The 18,865-nt window shown below is 48.5% G+C and overlaps 2 protein-coding genes across 11 annotated transcripts in view; both read right to left on the bottom strand.

Annotated features, from left to right (window-relative positions):
• ANK1 (ankyrin 1) overlaps positions 1-18,865 on the bottom strand; it is a 211,453-nt gene that overhangs the window by 14,237 nt on the left and 178,351 nt on the right. For 7 of the 10 annotated variants that reach the window (XM_059685307.1, XM_059685311.1, XM_059685305.1 and 4 more), the window contains 3 exons: positions 18,350-18,496; positions 4,232-4,790; positions 949-1,246 (listed from right to left, as the gene is read on the bottom strand). In XM_059685307.1, the coding sequence (XP_059541290.1) occupies positions 949-1,246; positions 4,232-4,790; positions 18,350-18,496 (1,004 nt within the window). The remainder of the gene's footprint in view (positions 1-948; positions 1,247-4,231; positions 4,791-18,349; positions 18,497-18,865) is intronic. The other 3 variants (XM_059685314.1, XM_059685313.1, XM_059685315.1) reach the window with 1 other exon arrangement.
• On the bottom strand, positions 9,118-9,842 carry LOC132228612 (large ribosomal subunit protein eL29-like). Its single transcript, XM_059685324.1, has one exon. It carries the CDS (start codon positions 9,791-9,793, stop codon positions 9,143-9,145), a length of 651 nt encoding a protein of 216 aa, XP_059541307.1. The 5' UTR covers positions 9,794-9,842; the 3' UTR covers positions 9,118-9,142.

Raw genomic sequence — 18,865 nt, 5'->3', positions numbered from 1 at the left:
GGTCATGGTTTGATTCCTGGTCAGGGCACATGCCCGGGTTGCGGGCTCCATCCCCAGTGTGGGGCATGCATGAGGCAGCCGTTCAAAGATTCTCTCTCATCATTGATGTTTCTATCTCCCTCTCCCTCTCCCTTCCTCTCTGAAATCAATAAAAATATATCTAAACAAACAAACAAACACCACATTAAAGTGGATGCCTGTGGGAATGAGGAGGGGCAAGAAAATGGGACTGGAGCATGAAGATAAAAGTGAACGAACAAAAAAAGTACAGTAGGACAAACTGAAAGGGATGGAAGGAGGGGGAGCTGATGGAGGATGAGGCCAGGGAACCGGAGGAGAGGAGAGCGAGTCTGTGGTGGGAAGGTTCCCTTTCCTGTGCCCCTTGATGAGCCCACCCCGGAACCAGAATTCCCGCTGGGTGAACCTCAGCAATAATCCATTCACTCCTCGTTTACCAGTGAGGAAACCAAGGTGCCAAGAAGAGAGGGGCTTGTCCACAGCCACGCAGACCATGGTTGGACCAGTTAGCCCAACACCCAGCTCTAAGTCCTTTCTAAGACACGATGAAAAGAGAAAACAAGACCCATGGCTTTGGAGTCAGCCAGACTGGACTCAAAGCCCACTTCTGACCCTGTGACCTCGGGCGAGTTGCTCAACCATCAGCTGCAGATGGGAATCACCTCTGGGAGCCGGGCAGTTGTGAGGATGATGACAGCACAGGCTGTGCCTGAGTGCGCTCAGGAGCTCCACACAGGTCAGCCCCTCCCTTCCCTCAGTAGGGGTCAAGGAGGCAGACAGATAGACCAAGACCAAGGAAGCTTCTAGGGAAAGTGAAGCCAACGCCACAATGCTTAAAGCAAATAAACATGCTCGGCTCTGGGCTGAGTGAAGAGGAGGTGGCCTGGTGCTGGGACAGGCATCAGCAGGCCCCTGCCTGCGGGCTCTCACCTCTACCAGCTGGGAGAAGGTGCTCTCTGCCTGCTGCACCCACTCTCGGTGGCCTTGTCGTCTTCGTTCCCAGTCAGCCTGCAGGCTCTCGGCCTCGGGCTGCTCTGGCTGCAAGTGCTCAGTCGCAGACACCAGGACCTTCTCATACTCCCGAGACCCACTGGGCTCCAGCCCTTTGACGGTGGTGACGGTTCTCTGGAATGAGTGTGGGCCTCGCGTGACCTCCTCTTGCCAGGAACCTTGTGCAGCATCTTGCAGGTACGAGACAATGGAGCCTTCCCCATCCCAGTCCTGCAGTCTGGAGTCCCGGAAGAGAGAAAGGACACCTCGTCACCCTTCAGCCTCTGCTCTTTGAGATACCCTCCCCCTCCAGAGCCCTGGCTCACCCAGGACACACCCTATACAGCCCACCCGAGGGACGGGAGAGTGTGAGCAAACCACATAGCTGACTGCCCTGTCCAGACAGGTACTGGTGGGCCATCCATGCTGTCCACGTGGGGAGGGCCACGGGTCCCAGTGCCATTGGTGCCCTCCCTGTGAGTGGACGGCCCTACTCTGGGCTCCCAAGGCACTAGGCTCACACCAAAGATCCAGTCATGGGGCCTCCGCACCCATCACCTTTCCCACCTCCACTCCAGCCCTCCACGCCACCTGCACTCAATAGTCCTCATCTCTGTGCTCACCTGAGAGGCAGTCACTCCCTCCCCCTGGAAACACACTCTTCTGTGGTCTCTGGGACACCCCATTTGCCTGGTTTCCCCCCACTCTCTGGCCTCTCCTTTTCCGTGTCCTTTGTTGGTTCCTCCCAATTTCCCTGACTTCTGAACATTGGAGCACCCAGGGCCCAATTCTCAGACCTCAGCTCTATCTATACCCACTTCCTAAAGGAGTGCGCTCAGGCCATGGCTTTACACCCCATCCACATGCTGCTCATGCCCAGGTGCCTGTCTCCAGCACCACCTCCTTGAACTGCAGGTGGGAAACGGCCTCCTCAACACCTCTCCTCCGGATTCCTAACAGGGACCTTGAGGACACGGTCAGGCCAGTTCCACCCAGTCTTCCCCAGTCTGTGGTAAAGGGCACCTTCATCCTTTCAGTTGTGAGGTCAAGGACACTGGTGAGCCCTTTGACTTCCGTTTCCACACTCCAGGTCTTATTTGTAAGCAAACCCCTTTTGGTTCAACCTTCAAAATATACGCTGAGCATAGCCACTTCTTGCCACCACCACGGCTACCATGTTGGTCCATATCACCAACACTGGCCTCCTCGCTCATCTCCCAGCTTCTACCCCTGGCCATGTCAGGCTGCTCTCAAGGCATCTCTTAGGTCACCTCACTCCTCTGCTCAGAACCCTCCAATGGCTCTGCATTCCTCCCAGTAAATGCCCAAGTCTTTCTATGAGCCTCAGGGGCTGACACGTCTGGCCTCATTACTTCCCCGACCCCATCTTCCTTGATCTATGGTAAGCACAGCGACCTCCTCACTGTCCTTTGACTATGCCGGGCATGCCCTACTCCAAGGCCTCTGCACTAGCTGGGCCTTCGGCTGGATGTCACCCCTAATTCCTTTAAGTCTTTATTCCAACGTCACTCTCCCAGGCCTCCCTGGCCACCTTATCTATAATTCCAACCACCCCTTCTCCCCCTGTCCCCCACACCTCCTGCTCCCATTCTCTGCTTTATTTTTCTTTTTAGCACTTAATATCTAGCATTTCTCTTTTAATTTTATTTACTTTATCTTGGTTACCATCAGTTTCTCCATTAGAATATAAACTTCTTACAGGTAGAGACTGTCTGTTTTGTTCAGTGCCGTATCCCCAGTACCTAGGTATTTTTTATAAATGCTTGGCACATAGTAGGCACTCAAGACATATTGCTGAGTGAGTGAACAAAATTCGTCCCCATCAGAGGGCTGACCAAGGCCCAGAGCCACACTGTAACATCCTGCGGCCCAGCGTCCAGGCCTTCTGGTCCCTCATCTGGTGACCCGCTGTGGCCACGGTGCAGAGGCCAGCACACAGCTGCGTGTTCAATCAACGCTGTTGGATGAATGGCCATCAGGGTTGTTGGAAGATGGTCTCTCTCACAGGAAAGCCAGTATTTCGCTTTGAACCCTCACAGGCTCAGTCTGTCCAATTCTCCCCCTCCCCCTACTCAAAGGATTAGTTTGGGAACTAAATCAATCCTTGCATCTTCTAAACGACCTTCCTCTCCCTCCTCCAGTGGTATTTGGGCCACACTGAGTGGGCCCTGGGGACTGGCCAGTCAGCTCCACATTTTGAGTGGAGCAGTGTGGACGGGAAGGGGACATGAGAACAGGTTTCCCATGGCCTGGCCGGGCCTGAGCTCCTTGGGTGGCCGCAGCCTTCTGGAACACATAAACTGTGTCCTTGCTTTAGGGAGAATCGAGGAAGCACAGTGACATGGAAGAAACAGCTGCGGTCGCTTGTTTCCTGTGCCAGCCGGTCCAGGAGGGCCAACACGAGACCCGCCCCATGCCTGTCTCCTCTCTCCCTCTCGCCGCGAGCCCCCTCGGCACTCCGAGCACCGGAGTGTGGTGTCCACGGTGTGGCTGTGAGCTCCCTGTGTCTGAGGGCTCTCTGGGTCCCCGAGGTGCACCAGGCCCTTCTGCCCGAACTGCCACCGATGCTTCCCTGCTGCTGGCGCGGCACCAGGCCCTCTCGTCACAGGGAGCTTGGTGAGGAGGCACCCACAAGAACAGCCAGCTCTGACAGCTGAAAGCTCTGTCCTGCCCTAGATAAACCCACCAGCCTCACTGTTTCAAAAAGGTAAAGGAGAAAGGGCACCATTATCAGCTCTGTCACACGCAAGCTGCGTGACCATACGAACGACTTCCCAGGCCCTGGGGCTTGTAGGTTTCTAAATACGGTCTTCAACGATAAGCACTCCACAGGGATAGGGGCCCGGGCACCCAGCCCCAGCTGCACTTAGAGACGTGGTTCCTCCAAGCCTAGAACCTCTCTCCTAAGTGTGCTCCCCCATCCCAGCACCCTAAGCCTCTCTCTCCTGCGGGCCACAGCCAGGGGTGTCTTGGGGAGGAACTGGCCTTTGCAGACCGCAGTTCCATTCTCACAGGACAGGGGTCAGACTGAGCTCTGGGCGGCTTCGGAGGCCAGCTGGTGATACTGAATGGATTTGTCCCAGGATGTTTAGAACACAGAGTCAGGGTGGGCAGCAGCACCCAAACATTCAATGCCGGGCACAATGTCACCCGGAAACCCAGGAAGAGGAAAGGCATCCCACCCCGGCAGCCCAGCCCTTACCTGTCCTGGCTTGTCTCCATCACCCGACTCACAGTGGGGGATTCTGTGATGCGGGCTTGCACCCTCTGCTGGCCTGAAACAAGAGACACTTCATTCTCTGAGTCCTGCCCTGCACCTGTCGAGTCCTCCTGCCTCTTATGACCTGGCAGCTTCTCTTCTGACCTCTGACCTTCCTCCTGGTCAAGCAAATCGATAAGGCCATTTGTGGCATCTGAATCCACTGTGTCATCCTCCACAAGGTCCAGAGAGCCCAGCGTGGGGCCCTGGGTTCCCTCGGAGAACGCCCCCTCCAGCTTCCACTCGTGGCCGGTGGCGTCAGAGTCCTCGGCCTTGCTGCACTCCAGAGAGGAGTCCTCAGCAGTGACCAGAGAGGGTGTGAGGCCCGCGGACCACACCTGCATGTCAGACATCTCCAGCATGGCGTCATGCTCCGTGGCCGCCAAGGGGATGGCGTCTATGACGGCCACCTCGTTCCAGTACTGGTCTGCACGCAGCGGAGAGGGAAGCGCGTAGTGCAGGGAGGCAGGGGACAGCAGCTCGTCCTGCAGCGAGGAGTAACCTGGATGGGCAGACAGAGGGCAACATGCTCCAGAAGCGATTTTTGTCACACACGCTCACGTGCAAGTCCACGCGCACACACGCACACACGGCCACGGCCACGGCCACAGAGAGGCATGCACATTCCGGGCGAGGGGCTTTCCAAGCTCAAACTCCATTGCTCAGGGCTTGTGGCTGCTGCCCAGAGCACCTGGGCAGGAGAAACAAGGCTCTGGTTTGGGTGGGGGCAGCCAGGGAGAGGGGCAAAGAGGAGAGCGCCTTTGCTGGACGGCAAAGAGAACGGAATTCCTTTCCAGCTCAGAGCTAGATCAAGAAGCCTTGATCCAAAGGACTTGTGTTCCAATCTGTCTCCAATGGAGGAAAACCCCACTTCTCCATGGCTGGGCAGAAAGAAATGTTGTTCTTTCTTTGCTCAGAACGTCCCTTTAGCACAGTCCTTGGAGCATCTGTCAGGAACGTATCTTAAAGGGAGGGAGCAGCCCACCCAGGTCCAGGGTCAGAAACCGAGCTGCCTTGGAGGGGTTTAGTGGGCACACTGAACACCCACCGGCCTCGGTGCAGTGCTCAAATGGGGAATCATTTGGTTTGGGATGAAGTAACTTTTCCTCACGTTGCCAAATGGTTCTAGCAACTTGAATAATCTCAAGAGACGCAAGGGAGGGCTCTAAGGGTTCGAAACAGGGGCCAAGAGGCACCAGGCAGGTCAGCTGCCACCTCAGTCCTCTGCCCTGAGCTCCTTGCCTGCAGGCCGTGAGTTGTGTTCCAGCTCCTGGTCAGCAGTGAGCAGGTGGGACCGGAGCCAGCTGGCTCCGGACACTGTGCCCGGTACCCTGGTCAGCACAGCCTGTTCTTAACGTCTGTTCCTTCCTGACTGGCTCGGCCAGGAGTCCCTGCTAGTTTCTGATTGGCTTTGGTATTGGTTCTCTGATGTTCAGAGGTGGCTAGGAGCACAAGTGAGCGGCACGTGTAAATGTGTGAGAACTTGTGTGCCAGCTGAATGGGCACTGTCCTGTCAGGCGGCTCTTCTAGCCAGGAATGGGGAGTCCCTGTGAAAAGGGGACAGAGGGCCTCTGACTCCCCTTCAGAGCAGGTGCCAATCTGTGGGTGGGAGAAGGAACTAGAAGAGTCTCCATTTGGCTCAGCTTGTCTGGGGAACTAGGGAGTGTACCTACAGCTTCTGAAGACCCAACAGAGTCAAAGGGAGGACCTGGGTATGGGTGGCGCTGCCCCCTACAGAGTACCTTGCTGGATACTCTAAGCTAATGTCCAGGCTCTTCATTCTGCCATTCATCCCGCACCCCCACCCCATCCCCCACATCAGGCTCCTTCCTGGGCTGGGCCTTTCTTTAGCCAAATGGGCCCTCCTGATTCCCAGCTCTGGGCCTCAGCTGCTCCCAGCCCTTCTCTCCTTCTGACAATACCATCTCCAGCTACCCTCATTCACTTGTTCAACAAAACATGTTAATTAAGGTCCAATTACAAGCCTTATACCAGGCTAAAGGGTTGGGGATTGCAAACACACAGCACACACAAACAAGGTTCTCTTTGTCCTCTTTTTCATGGTGTTTTCCCAACGACTTCCATTCACGTTGATTTCCCCCTCTTTGAATCCAGCCATGTTCCCCACTCAGCTGCTCATGAACTGTGCACTCTTTGAGGGCAGGGATGGTGTCTCCTTTTCCTCCCACGTGCCTAGACTGGACTGGGAATTCACTGGCTCCAAAGACTACTGCAGAGCTCTCTGGGTGTCTGAGGGGGACACAGGAGCAAGAACAGGTGACCTCATCCATATTCAGTAAAACCACAATGGCCAACATTTACATGTCTCAATGAGCCCAGAACCATGCTATGTGATTGACACACATCTTCTCTTAATCTTCCCAGGAGAGTTTTCTTCCTGACTGATCGCTACAAGTCTGTGTGGTTCCAGGTCTCAACATTAGGAGGAGGAGAAAGAGACCATGAGGTAGTGGGATGGCCGGTGGGTTGGGTTGTGCAGCGGCAGAGACCTTGGGACTCTCCTTTCAGATCTGACCAAACTAGGAACAGAGATGTGGGAGAGTAAGAGAAATGGGTGGGTCAAATATTACCACGATATGAACTGCAAGTCATTGTATGTGAATCTGTGACCTAAGGAATTGGGAAGCCAGGGGCAATGGCCTTCAAACCCTCCAAAGAAATCTCTCCAGATATATGCAAGCAGGGCACTTTAGATTCAGGTAATTACTTTTCTTCTTGTTATTTTGAAAGTGTTATTATATTCTATTACTACTGGAGCATCTATTTTGTATAAAAGATATCTAACATGTTATTTTAAATTATTATTACAACAACCCTACAAGGAAAGTTAATATTATTCCTACTTTATACATTAGGAAACTAGAGGTGCAGTGACTTGCTTAAGGCACAGTTGGTCAGAGTGGTCTTTTCACTAGAATCTAATATATATATTTTAAATGCTCACCCGAGGATATTTTTTCCATTGATTTTTAAAGAAAGTGAAAGGGAGGGAGGAGGGGGGTAGTTAGAGATAGAGAAAAACATCCATATGAAAGTGACACTTTGACTGGTTCCTTCCTGCACAAGTTGGGGCCAGGGATAGAATCTGCAACCAAGGTACATGCCCTTGACCAGGAATCAAACCCATGACCCTTTGGTCTGAGGGCCAATGCTCTAACCACTGAGCAACCAGCCAGGGCCCATTAATATCTTTTAAAGATATCTTTATTGAGGAACAGTTGACATACAATAAGTGCACATACAGGGTAGGGCAAAGATAGGCTTACAGTTGTTTGTATGGAGGAAGACATGCAGGTTATGATTATTACAACAGCTTTATGAACTCTGTATTTTGCATACTAACAACTGTAAACCTCCTTTTGCTCCACCTTGTGTTTATTTACTTTTGATTTATTGATTGATTTCAGAGAGGAAGGGAGAGGGAGAGAAAGATAGAAACATCAATGATGAGAATCACTGATTGGCTGCCTCCTGCATGACCCGCACTGGGCATTGAGCCTGCAACCTGGGCATGTTCCCTGACTGGGAATCGAACCATGACCTCTTGGTTCATAAGTCGACGCTCAATCACTGAGCCATGCTGGCCAGGCCCCACCCTGTATTTAAAGTAGATAATTTGATGGGCTCTGACATAGGTATACATCCATGAACCCATCATGCAGAGAGGAACACCCATCATTCCTGAAAGGTTTCCTCATGCTTCGTAATCTTTTCTTTCACCACTCCATTTCCAGGTAACTACTGATCTGCTTTCTGTTACTATAGTTTGGATTCCTTGAATTTTATAGACATGGAATTATACAGTGTGCACTCTTTTTTGTCTGGCTTTTCACTCAACTTAATAGTTGGGTATAATCCATATTGTTACATGAATTGATGATTTTTGCATTTTTATTGCTAAGCTGTATTCCATTGGATGCATAGACTATAGTTTGCTAATGGACATTTGGGGTTTCCAACATGGGGCTATTACAAATAAAGCTGCTTGCCTGTGTGGACATACACTGTCTTTTCTTTGTGGAAATCCTTAGGGGTGGAATGGCTGGGTCATATGTGTATGTTTAACTTTTCAAGAAACAACCGAAGTGTTTTCCGAAGTGGCTGTCCCGTTTTACATTCCCACCAGCAGTGTATGCAAGTTCCAGCTCCTCCACATCCTTGTCAACACTTGGTATGGTCAGTCCTTTTCATTTTGTTCTTATGGGTAGTGGTATCTCCTGGTAATTTTAATTTGTATTTCCCTGATGTTGAGAATCTTTCCATGCACTTATTTGCCATCTGAACATTTTATGGATTAAGTATCTGTCCATTCTAAAATTTGGGTTGTTTGTTTTCTTATTGTGAGTTCTGAGAGTTCTTTATATATTCTGGATACAGGACCTATATCAGATTTGCCAATGTTTTCTCCCAATCTGTGCCTGGTCTTTCATATTCTTGACAGGGTATATTGCAGAGAAGAAGTTTTGATGAAGTTCAAATTATCAATTTGTTCTTTTATGGATTGTGCTTTCGGTGTTCTATCTAAGAAATCATTGTCTTACCCAAGGTCATTAAGGTTTTCTTTTATGTTTTAATCTAGAACTTTTATAGTTTTATGTTTCTATAAATTTTATATTAGGTTTTAGACTTAATTTATAGTTCATTTAAAGTTATTTTTTTGTACATGGTGCAAAGTATGAATCCAAGTTCATTTTTGCATATGGATATCCATTTGGTCCAGTACCACTTGTTGCAAACAGTTTCCTTTCTCTATTGAATTGCTTTTGCGCCTTTGTAAAAATCAGTCGTTCATATACACGTGGTTCTGTTTCTGGACTCTATTCTGAACTCTAATCAGTTGAACTGATTATCTTTTTTTCTTTTTGTGTGTGACAGATCCTGCCGCAGGTTTATTTGCACAAACAGCACAGGAGGACACCAGCGCCACGCAGACAGCAGCCCAGGGGCCCCACCAGTCCTTCCGTCCTCACATAGGCAGACAGAGGCCTCTACTGTGGGGGTCTGGGCACCTTTGGGAGCGGGAGCCTGGGCACTTTTGGGGGCAGGAGCCTGAGCCCCTTTGGGAGCCTGAGCTGCAGCCGCACCTGCAGCCTGGGGCTTGGTTTCTGCCTTGGCCTTGGCCTTTGGCTGGCAGAGCCCGAGCCCCTTGGCAATGTGGGCACAAGCACGTTTCCCAAGCTTGGGGTGAGCGATGTAGGCAAGTCGACTGAGTTTGCGGCTGCCGCCCTTTGGGATATTGGGCCTGCGCTCCTTGGGCTTGATCAGGGCCTTGATGGCCTCAGCGCGTGTGCTCATGGCCTTGGCGTTGGCTTGCATCTTCTTCAGGCCCTTCTTCTTGTGCTTCTTGGCAAAGTGCATGTTCCTTCGGAACTTGGGGTCTACCCCCTTAAGAGATTCGTATCTTTGTGATCGGGGTTTCTTGATGCCGTTTCTGTGCCATTTTCGGGACTGGTTGTGCGTGGTGTGGTTCTTGGACTTCGCCATCTCTGCACAGAAGCCCGCGACTCCCGAAGCGCCAGGGACCAGAAGAGAAAATGATTACCTATCTTTATGACAATACCACCCTGTACTGATTACCATAGCATTGTAATAAATCTTGAAGTCAGGTAGGATGAGTCCCAATTTGTTCATTTCTCCCACTCTGTTCATTCTCTAGGTCTTTTCGTGTGAATTTTAGAACTACTTTGTCAATTTCTGGGGGGAAAAGCATACTGGGATCTTGGTTGAGATTGCATCAAATACATAGATCATTTAGAGAGAACTGACAATATCAAGTCTTCTGGTCCATCATCAAGGTGTACCGCTACCTTTAGTGAAGGCTTCTTCAATTCCTCTCAGAAATGTTTTGTAGTTTTCAATGTGTCAGTCTTTCACGTCTTTCATCGGATATATCTCCAAGTATTTCAATTTTTTCAATGCTATTGTAAATAGTATTCTTTTATAATTGTTCATTGCTAGTATATAAATTCAACTGATTTTATATCTTGAAATTGTATCTTGCAAGCTTCTTGAACTTATTAATCACTTCTCATAGATTCCACTAGATTTTTTTATACATGCGATCTTGATGTCTGAGTAAATGGTTTACTTCTTCCTTTTCAATGTGGTTGCCATTTCTTTCTCTTACTTGCCCTATTGTACTGGCTAGCACCCCGAATAAATGTTGAACAGAAGCAGTAGGAGTACATATCACTGTCTTGTAACTGAACTTAGAGTCAAAGCATTCATCATAAAGTGTAAGGTTAGCTTTAGGTTTTTTTGTAGATGCCCTTCATCAGGTTGAATGCATTCTTTTCTATTCCTACTTTCCCTAGAGGTTTTTTTGGTTTTTAGTCAGGAATGGATGTTGGATTTGTCAATCCTTGTTCTATATCTATTATGATGATCATATGGTTGTTTTTTATTACTTTGTTAATATGATGAATTATATTGATTTATTACATGATCTCTGTTCTTTTAAATTTGTTAAGGTGTGTTGTATGGCCCAAAAGGCAGTTTTCTTGGCAAATGTTCCATGTGAGCTTGAGAAGAATGTATATTCTGCTGTGTTTGGGCGAAGTAGTCCATAGATGTCACTTATGTCGAGTTGATGGATGGTGTTGCCGAGTTCACCTATGGCCTGACTTCCTGTCTGCTGGATCTGTGCGTTTCTGATAGAAGGATGTTGAAGTCTCCAACCGTGATAGTGGATCCATCTCTTCCCCCTGCAGTTCCATCAGTACTTGCCTTGGATAGTTTGATGCTCTGTTTTTAGGTGCATATTCATTATGGGCTGTTTTGTCTTCTAGGAGAAATTGACCTCTTTATTGTTATGTAACACCCTTCTTTATCCCTAACTTTACTTGTTTTGAAGTCTGCTCTGTCTGAAATTAATATAACTATTCCTGCTTTCTTTTGATTAGTGTTAGCATGGTATATTTTCCATCACCCATTCACTTTCAATTTGTATGTGTCTTTATATTTAAAGTGGGTTTCGTGTAGATAATAATTGAATTGTGTTTTTTGATCCACTCTGACAATCTCTATCTTTTAATTGATGCATTTAGACCATTGACACTCAAGTGATCATCTATATAGTTGGATTAATATCTACCATATTTATTATTGTTTTCTATTTGTTGTCCTCGTTCTTTGTTACTATTTTTGTCTTACAATTTTTTTGACTTTTGTGATTTTGAATATTTTATATGAATCAATTTCCTAGAATATTGGTTATGCTTCTTTTTAAAAAAAATTTTTTTAAACAATTGCCTTAGAGTTCGCAATATACATTTCCAAGTAATACAAGTCTACTTTCAAATAACACCATACCACTTCATGGGCAATGTGAATATAACATAATAATCTTAATTCTTCCCTCCCCTTCCTTCTATCATAGATGTCTTCTGTCATTCATCATTCATTTTGCTTATATATAAGCATAAATACATTGCTATTATTTTGAACAAGCTTTTCCTATAGATCAACTAAGAATAAGAAAAGTAAAGGTTTTTATTTTATCTTTACTTAATCCTTCTTTGATGTTTTTCCTTACTCTATGTAGATTTGAGTTTCTGATCTGTATTATTTTCCTTCTCTCCAAAGAACTTATTTTAATTTTTTAAAAATATATATTTTATTGATTTTTTTTCAGAGAGGAAGGGAGAGGGATAGAGAGTGTCAGAAACATCAATGAGAGAGAAACACTGATCAGCTGCCTCCTGCATATCCCCCACTGGGGATGTGCCCACAACCAAGGCACATGCCCTTGCCCGGAATCGAACCTGGGACCCTTGAGTCCGCAGGCCGACGCTCTATCCACTGAGCCAAACCAGTCAGGACAATATTTTTTTGCAAGACAGGCCTGCTGGCAACATATTCCCTCAATTTTTGTTTGTATTAGTATTTACTTCTTCACTTTTGAAGGATAATTTTTCAGGATACAGGATTCTAGATTGCTGTATTTTTTCCCTCTTAACACTTTAAATATTTCACTCCACTTTCTCCTTGTTTTCAGGGCTTCTGAAGAGACATCTAATTAGAAAATAATGTATTTATCCTGTTATCCTTTTCCTTTGGCCTGAAGGGCTTTTGTTTTTCCCCTTAACATTGCTTGTAGCATGGTTCTCCTGATGATGAATTCTTTCAGCTTTTGTATGTCTGGAAAAGTTTCTTTTGCCTTCAGTTTTGAAAGTTATTTTTGTTGGGTACAAAATTCTAGGTTATTTTAGAGATGTTCTTTAAAAATGTTGCTCCACTGTCTTCTCACTTATTTCCAACGAGAAATCTGATATTCTTTGTTCATTTTTACATACTGTGGCTTTTGTTTTTGGCTGCTTTTAAGACTTTATAACTGGTTTTGACCAATTTGTTTAAAATATGCCTTTGCATAGTTACTTTCATGTTTTTTGTGCATGTGGTTCATTGAATTCCTTGGGTCTGTGTATTTATACCTTTCATCAAATTTGGAAAAATTTCAGCCATTATTTCTTGAAATACTTTTTCACTCAGTTCTCTGTTGGGAATTCTAGTTTCACAAATATAAGGTCACTTGAAATTGTCACATACCTCACTGATTTTTTAAAATTTTCTTTTCTTTCTGTGTTCCATTTTGGAGAGTTTCTATTACCATGTAGTCAAATCCAGTAATCTTTTCTTCTGTAATGTCTAATCCTACCTGGTGTATTTTTAATCCTACACATTATAGTTTTATCTCTAGAAGATTGGTTAGGATCATTTAAAAATATCTTCTATGTCTCTACTTGATGTTTTGAGTCCTAAAATACAGTTATAATAACTACTTGACCTGTTTTGTCTGCTGCTAATTCTGACATCTGTGTCAGTTTGGGGTCGGTTTCAATTGATTGATTTTTTCCCTCCTCATTATGAGTCATGCTTTCCTGCCTCTTTGTATGTCTGATAATCTTTAATGAATGTCAGACATTATGAATTTTTTCTTGTTTGGTGCTGGATATTTCCATATTCTCAAGCTTTGTTTTTTGTGCAGTTAGGTTACTTGGAAAAAGTCTGATCCTTTTTAATTTTACTTATAAGATTGATTAGGCAGGGGTGGAGCACTGCTACCCTCCATTTCTGAGACAGAACATTTCTTTGTTCCCTATGCAATGCCTGCGAGAGATCCGTCTGCCTGTTGGGTATAGCTGATTATACTCAACCAAAACTTCCAGAGGCAATCTCTTCAGTTCTCCAGAGTTCTCTGTCTGTGCAGCTTTCTCTTCCCTGATAATCTATATTGGGACCTCTAGCTGCCTTAGTCTCCCTGGACTCTTCAGCAACTTCTCCTCAGTCCAGGAAGTCCTCTTGGATTTCTCTTCCCTATGCCACGACCTAGAAATTAGCAATAGGGTTCGCTTTGTATATTTCCAGGTCTCATGGATCACTGCCCTTTATTGCCAGATGTCCAATGTCTTGAAAACGTTTACTTTGTATATTTTGTCCATTCAGGGGCTGTTTTAAACAGGAGGGTATATTCAGTCCCAGTTACCTCCTCTTGGCCAGGTGTGCAATGCATCTTAAACAGCCCCTCAGATATGGCCAGATGAACATTCTGTCATTCCCAGGAATCTCAGTAAGTCTTGATAAAGACTGGGAGATGGTAGCTCTACTGGCCACAGAATACCTAGGCTCATTCCTGGGTATTCCTTGCGACTTTCCCACCTTAAAACTCCATGGTGTTCACTTAAATGAAAATGTCTGCAAAGAGAACTAATTCATGCACACCCTCTCACGTCTTGTGTTTATCCTGGAGCCCTTCCCCCTGGTAAAAGAATTTAGGGGCTATGCCTCACTGCTCCCTTTCAGTCTTCAGAAGACCCCACTGGTCCACCCACAGCCCCACAAGCCTGGATCTGAGGCTGTAGGTGGCCAAACTCAGTGCTGGTGGATTACTACTTAGTCAGAGCAATGTTCTTTAAGGCCGGAGCACAGCCTCATAAGGAACATCTCACAGGTGGCACCCAGACCATAATAAGGTCTGCTGAGTCCCCTGGGTTGCATTTCAGATGTATCTGTCTCTCTAGGAGTCTCATGCGACGCTGCCATACCTTAGTCACCAGCACATCCTTCAGTCTAGAGACCGCTCCTTTGGGTTGCTTGTTAGAGGAACCAGGTAAAAGGCAACCATACAGACTGCTTTTGGACAGAGGACAGTCCAGGGGTCCCTCCCCAGGTCTCTCCTCATCTCAGCTTATCATGTGGGTCTCTGCTTATCTGGATGTAATGATTATTCTGTTAATGTCAGTAGCAAGCTGGACGAGGAGGGGACAGGCACCCTGACCTCAGACAGAAGCCCAATTCAGCAGCTGTATTTTTTAAAAGTTGACAGAAATACAACACATTTGATTTCTAAGAAGACATTCATATATGTTCAATTTATCAAACCAAATGGAGCTGACAAGTGTGGGTGTGAGGTGTCCATTTTTTCCTTTCGTAGGAGAAATCTGTTTTATTTTTAGGAACATGCTATTTTCCCCTGCTCTTAGGTAATCTTTGTCTACACATTTATTACCAAGAGCCTGGGTGGCCCCCCTCTTGTGTAGGGGAAGCAAGTGGACTTTTGGCTTCAGCCCCCTTCTGCTTCGGCCAGTCCAGGACAGATGGCAAGAGGAGACAGGAAGGCAGGAAAACAGACCTCAGGTTCCTGTTCCCCTGACACCAGGGAGCAACCAATCCCTGCCCTTAGTCCCCATGGCTTCATAAGGAGACTCAGAGAAGCAGAGAAACGAGGTCAAGCACAAAGGAGGCAAGGTTTGACCGTGAGCATCCGTGCAGAGGGCTGGGCTGGCCTCAGGACAAGCCATCACTGCTCCTGCCCAGGAGACAGCCAGAGCAACTGCAGGAGGCTGCTGTCTCCCAAACTTCTACCTCTGACCCCTCCTGCTCCTTCCTTCCAAGCCAGAAGGGCACCCAGATGTGGGGTGGTCTTCCTGGGACAGGGAAGAAGGTAGGAAAAACAAACAAAAGCCAATGCCGGTGCCCAGAGAGGCAAAAGGGACCATGCTGGGAGTCAGTTTCTGAGTGTCTGCTCAGGCCCTGGCATGGGTATGCACGCAGGGCACACAGCCTGTGTCTGTCAGGAGACCTGCTGGAGGAGGGGGTTCAGGAGGGGTGATGAGTTTGGACAGAGAAGCCAGGAAGCACAGAAACATTCAATTCGTCGCTGTCTACAATCAACAAAGCAGTGAGAGGGATCCTTTAAAAACTTAAGTTAGGTCCTGGCTGGTGTGCTTAGTGGTTAGAGTGTCGGCTGGTGCACGGAAGGGTCTCAGGTTCTGTTCCCACTCAAGGGCATGTACCTGGGTTGGAGGAATGACCCCTGACCCTCAGGGCGTGTGCAGGAGGCAACTAATCGCTGTGTCTCTCCCACACTGATGTTTCTCTCTCTCCCCCTCTCCTTTTCTCCCTTCCACTCTCTCTAAAAATCAATGGAAAAAACATCCTTGGGTTAGGATTAACAAAAAGCAAGCAAACAAACAAACAAACAAAAAACCCCAACAACTTAAGTTATATTATGTTACTCTTTTGCTCCAAAGCCTCCCATAGCCCTCCACCTCACTCCAAGTAAAACCCAATATCCTGAGGATAGTCTGTAAGAGCTGGCCCCATGGCCCTCTGGTCTCTGCTCCCTCCTTTCTTCTCCCTCCCTCTGCCCAGCCCCTGTGGCCCCTCACTGCTCTATGAGCACACCAGCCTCCCACTCAGGGCCACTGAATGTGTGCTTGTCTGGATGTCCTCGCCCCATGTTCCCATGGCTCGTTCCCTCGTCTCCTAGTCTTTGTTCAAATGCTCCCCACTCCCACCATCCATCTACCCCCCAACCCCAGCACTCCCACCCTCCTTCCTAGACCCATTTTATTCCACACCACTTATTGTAACCTGTTAGCACATTATATAATCCACTTACATATTAGGTTCCTATTGGACTCTCCAAACAGAAGGTAAGCTCCATGGAGGCAGAGTTTGGGGTGGTTTATTGTGGAGGGGGAAGCTGTTTGAGAACTGATTTATCTTCCCTGCCTAGAAGAGCACCTGGCATGCGAAAGTATTTGCCAGATGAGCTGGCCAACTGAAACGGAGACGTTTCCATGGGGCACAGAGAGACCCAGCCCCACACAGGGACTTAGAGCTCTGTTTGGGCGTTTGAACCTCTAGGACAGACAGGGGCTGGGAGGTCTACGGCCAATGGCCAACGTGAGGCGCTCATAAATGTCTGGGCAGTAACTCTTTAAAAAAATTTTATTGTGGTAAGAACACTTAACATGGGACCTACCCTCTTAACAGATTTTTAATTGTTGTAATTCCTTTTTTTTTTTTTTTTTTTTTTAGTAATTCTTTGGGCCCATTGTCCTGTAGGCACATAATTGGGGCACAAGAAAACAAAAACTTGCTGATCTGACTTCACTAAAAAGGCTGGGATGTTAAGAAACCCAACCAAGTGATGGGTTATTACACAGACAAGGGCGTTGTCAGCTGGGTTTCCCGGAGTTGTCAGCATTCCCACACCGCCCTCCCTCTTTCCTGTGTGGAAGCCAGTGGGTCTACCTAGCAGCCCTGCCCGGCTCCGGCCAGGTCCCCGAGTCACGAGGTGGACCACTGTCTTAGAGCCCTTTACGCAGGACGTGAGGAGTGAGCAGTGCACAGCTTGCAGCCTCCACCTGGAGCCAGAGACAAGCCCTGCGCACGCACACACATGCCCTGGCACGCAGCTGTGAGACGCGGGCGGGGGAGGGCCAGGAGTCCCCCATGACATGCATGTGCGGAGGCTGACGGCCCCGAACACCTGGCCGAGGCGGAGACAGTGGAGACAGGCGGTGGGAGAGAATGAGGTCCAATGAGGTCAGAGGCAGAAGAGAGAGGCGACAGGACATGATCAACAGACGATGAACCCTGCACCCAGGGCCGCTAGATGGCATGTTCCGGGAGACACAGGACATGGAGAGAGAAAGATGTGAGGAGCTCGGCCTGAGCCAACCCCACCTGGCAGGAGGCCCTGTGCCCAGACCAGCCTAGAACTTACCCACTCAGGACCATGCCCAGCGCCACAGGTGCCCGCACAGGAGCACACGTGTGAATAGCTGGGGACTAGCATTAACCTAGGAGCTTGGGGAGCAGGAACAGCGCCATGCAGCTGTCCAGGGTGATATTAGGCACCAGAGGACGATAGTTCACAAAATTAAACATTGTTTTTCAGGGTCTGTAAGGAATCTGAGGGATCTAACCCAATTGCTGATTTTAAAGAAGAGACGATGACAGCCGCACCTGGAGTCAGGAGGGGAGAGGGACTAGAACCCAGCCCCCTGCTCCCACAACAGAGCAGGTCTCTGCTCTGCCTCTGTGCCCAACGGCTAGAGGAGGGCAGCTGTAGGGCCGGGAGTGGGAGTCTCTGGCCCGCTCCTCCATGTGCTGGCTCCTTCCACGGTTGCTGAAAGGAAAGTGGTCCTCAAGAGACAGCAGTGGGAGTGCTGAGGGCAGAGGTCACCCCCCCAGGGGCCTGGTCACATTGGGGGCTCCTGTGCATGCTGAACCACATCACAAAGAGTGAGGGGGAATAGGCGGGGTGAGGAAAAAGGGAGAGAGAGAAAAGGAGACATTGGACTCAAAGAAAAGTAACTTGCTTAGCCTCACAGGGGGGCTGCAATAAATAGGACTTTTAAAGTAGCACCCAGCTAACCCACACCAGAGCCTGGGCCAGCAGCTCCATGCCCTTTGCTCCTCAGCTACTGACTGTTTGACACATGGGGACACGGATGCCCAGGGAGCGCCCGGGCCTGGTGCAGAGCTGCACAGAGGACGTGCGACCTGTAGGGGCAGGAGTCTAGCAGCTGCCCCAAACTCTTCCACTAGGACCCCAGGTCCCCCTGGCAGCCTGCTGCTGGGGTAGCGTGGCCTGTCTCTCTTGCTCACCTTTTCCTCACCACCCTGGGGAGGGAGTTGTGGAGACAGACCTCCCACCCACGGGGGAGATGGTTTCATGAAGAGTCTCTGGCTGGAGGCTGGGAGGCCGGCTTGGCCCAGCCCCACCTCCTCACAGGGGACACTCACCATTCATCTGGGAGGGCGAGGAGGAGTAGTCCCGCTCCGTGTGCCGCCGGTCCGGTTTCAGATTGCGGCTTTGTCTGCCAGAGCCTTCCAACATGTTCACGATCTCGCTCCGGTCAATGTTCCGCAGGGCGGCGTACAGGTTCTCCACTGTCGGGGAGAAGGAAAGCAGGGCTTGCGAGGGAATTCTGATGGGTGCCGGGCAGTGCAGAATGCCTCGGGGCTCTGAACGCCGGGAGAGGGGACGGGAGATGGGGGGAGGTGGTTTATTTTTTCAGAATGTGGAGGCATTCCTCTTTGGTCAGAATCAAAGCCAACTGCCTCTGTGGAGATGTCCTTATCCTATAATAGATCTAGTCCAGTCCCTAATGGTGGCCAGTTTCAAAGCCTGGAAAGACTACTGTCATTTAAGAAGAGAACTACAAGAGAAGGAGCGTGAGAATAGTAAAATGCTTGGTCCTGAGGGTTCGCTGAGAATGCTGTATCTCAGGGCCAGTGGACTTGAGATGCAAATGGAAA

This window comes from Myotis daubentonii, chromosome 2 (assembly GCF_963259705.1).
Source record: "Myotis daubentonii chromosome 2, mMyoDau2.1, whole genome shotgun sequence".
Classification (NCBI taxonomy): domain Eukaryota; kingdom Metazoa; phylum Chordata; class Mammalia; order Chiroptera; family Vespertilionidae; genus Myotis; species Myotis daubentonii.
This window is presented reverse-complemented; position numbering and strand designations above follow the sequence as displayed.

Excerpts from the sequence above, each read along its gene's own strand:
- LOC132228612 (XM_059685324.1), bottom strand. The coding sequence starts at position 9,793 with ATGGCGAAGTCCAAGAACCACACCACGCACAACCAGTCCCGAAAATGG.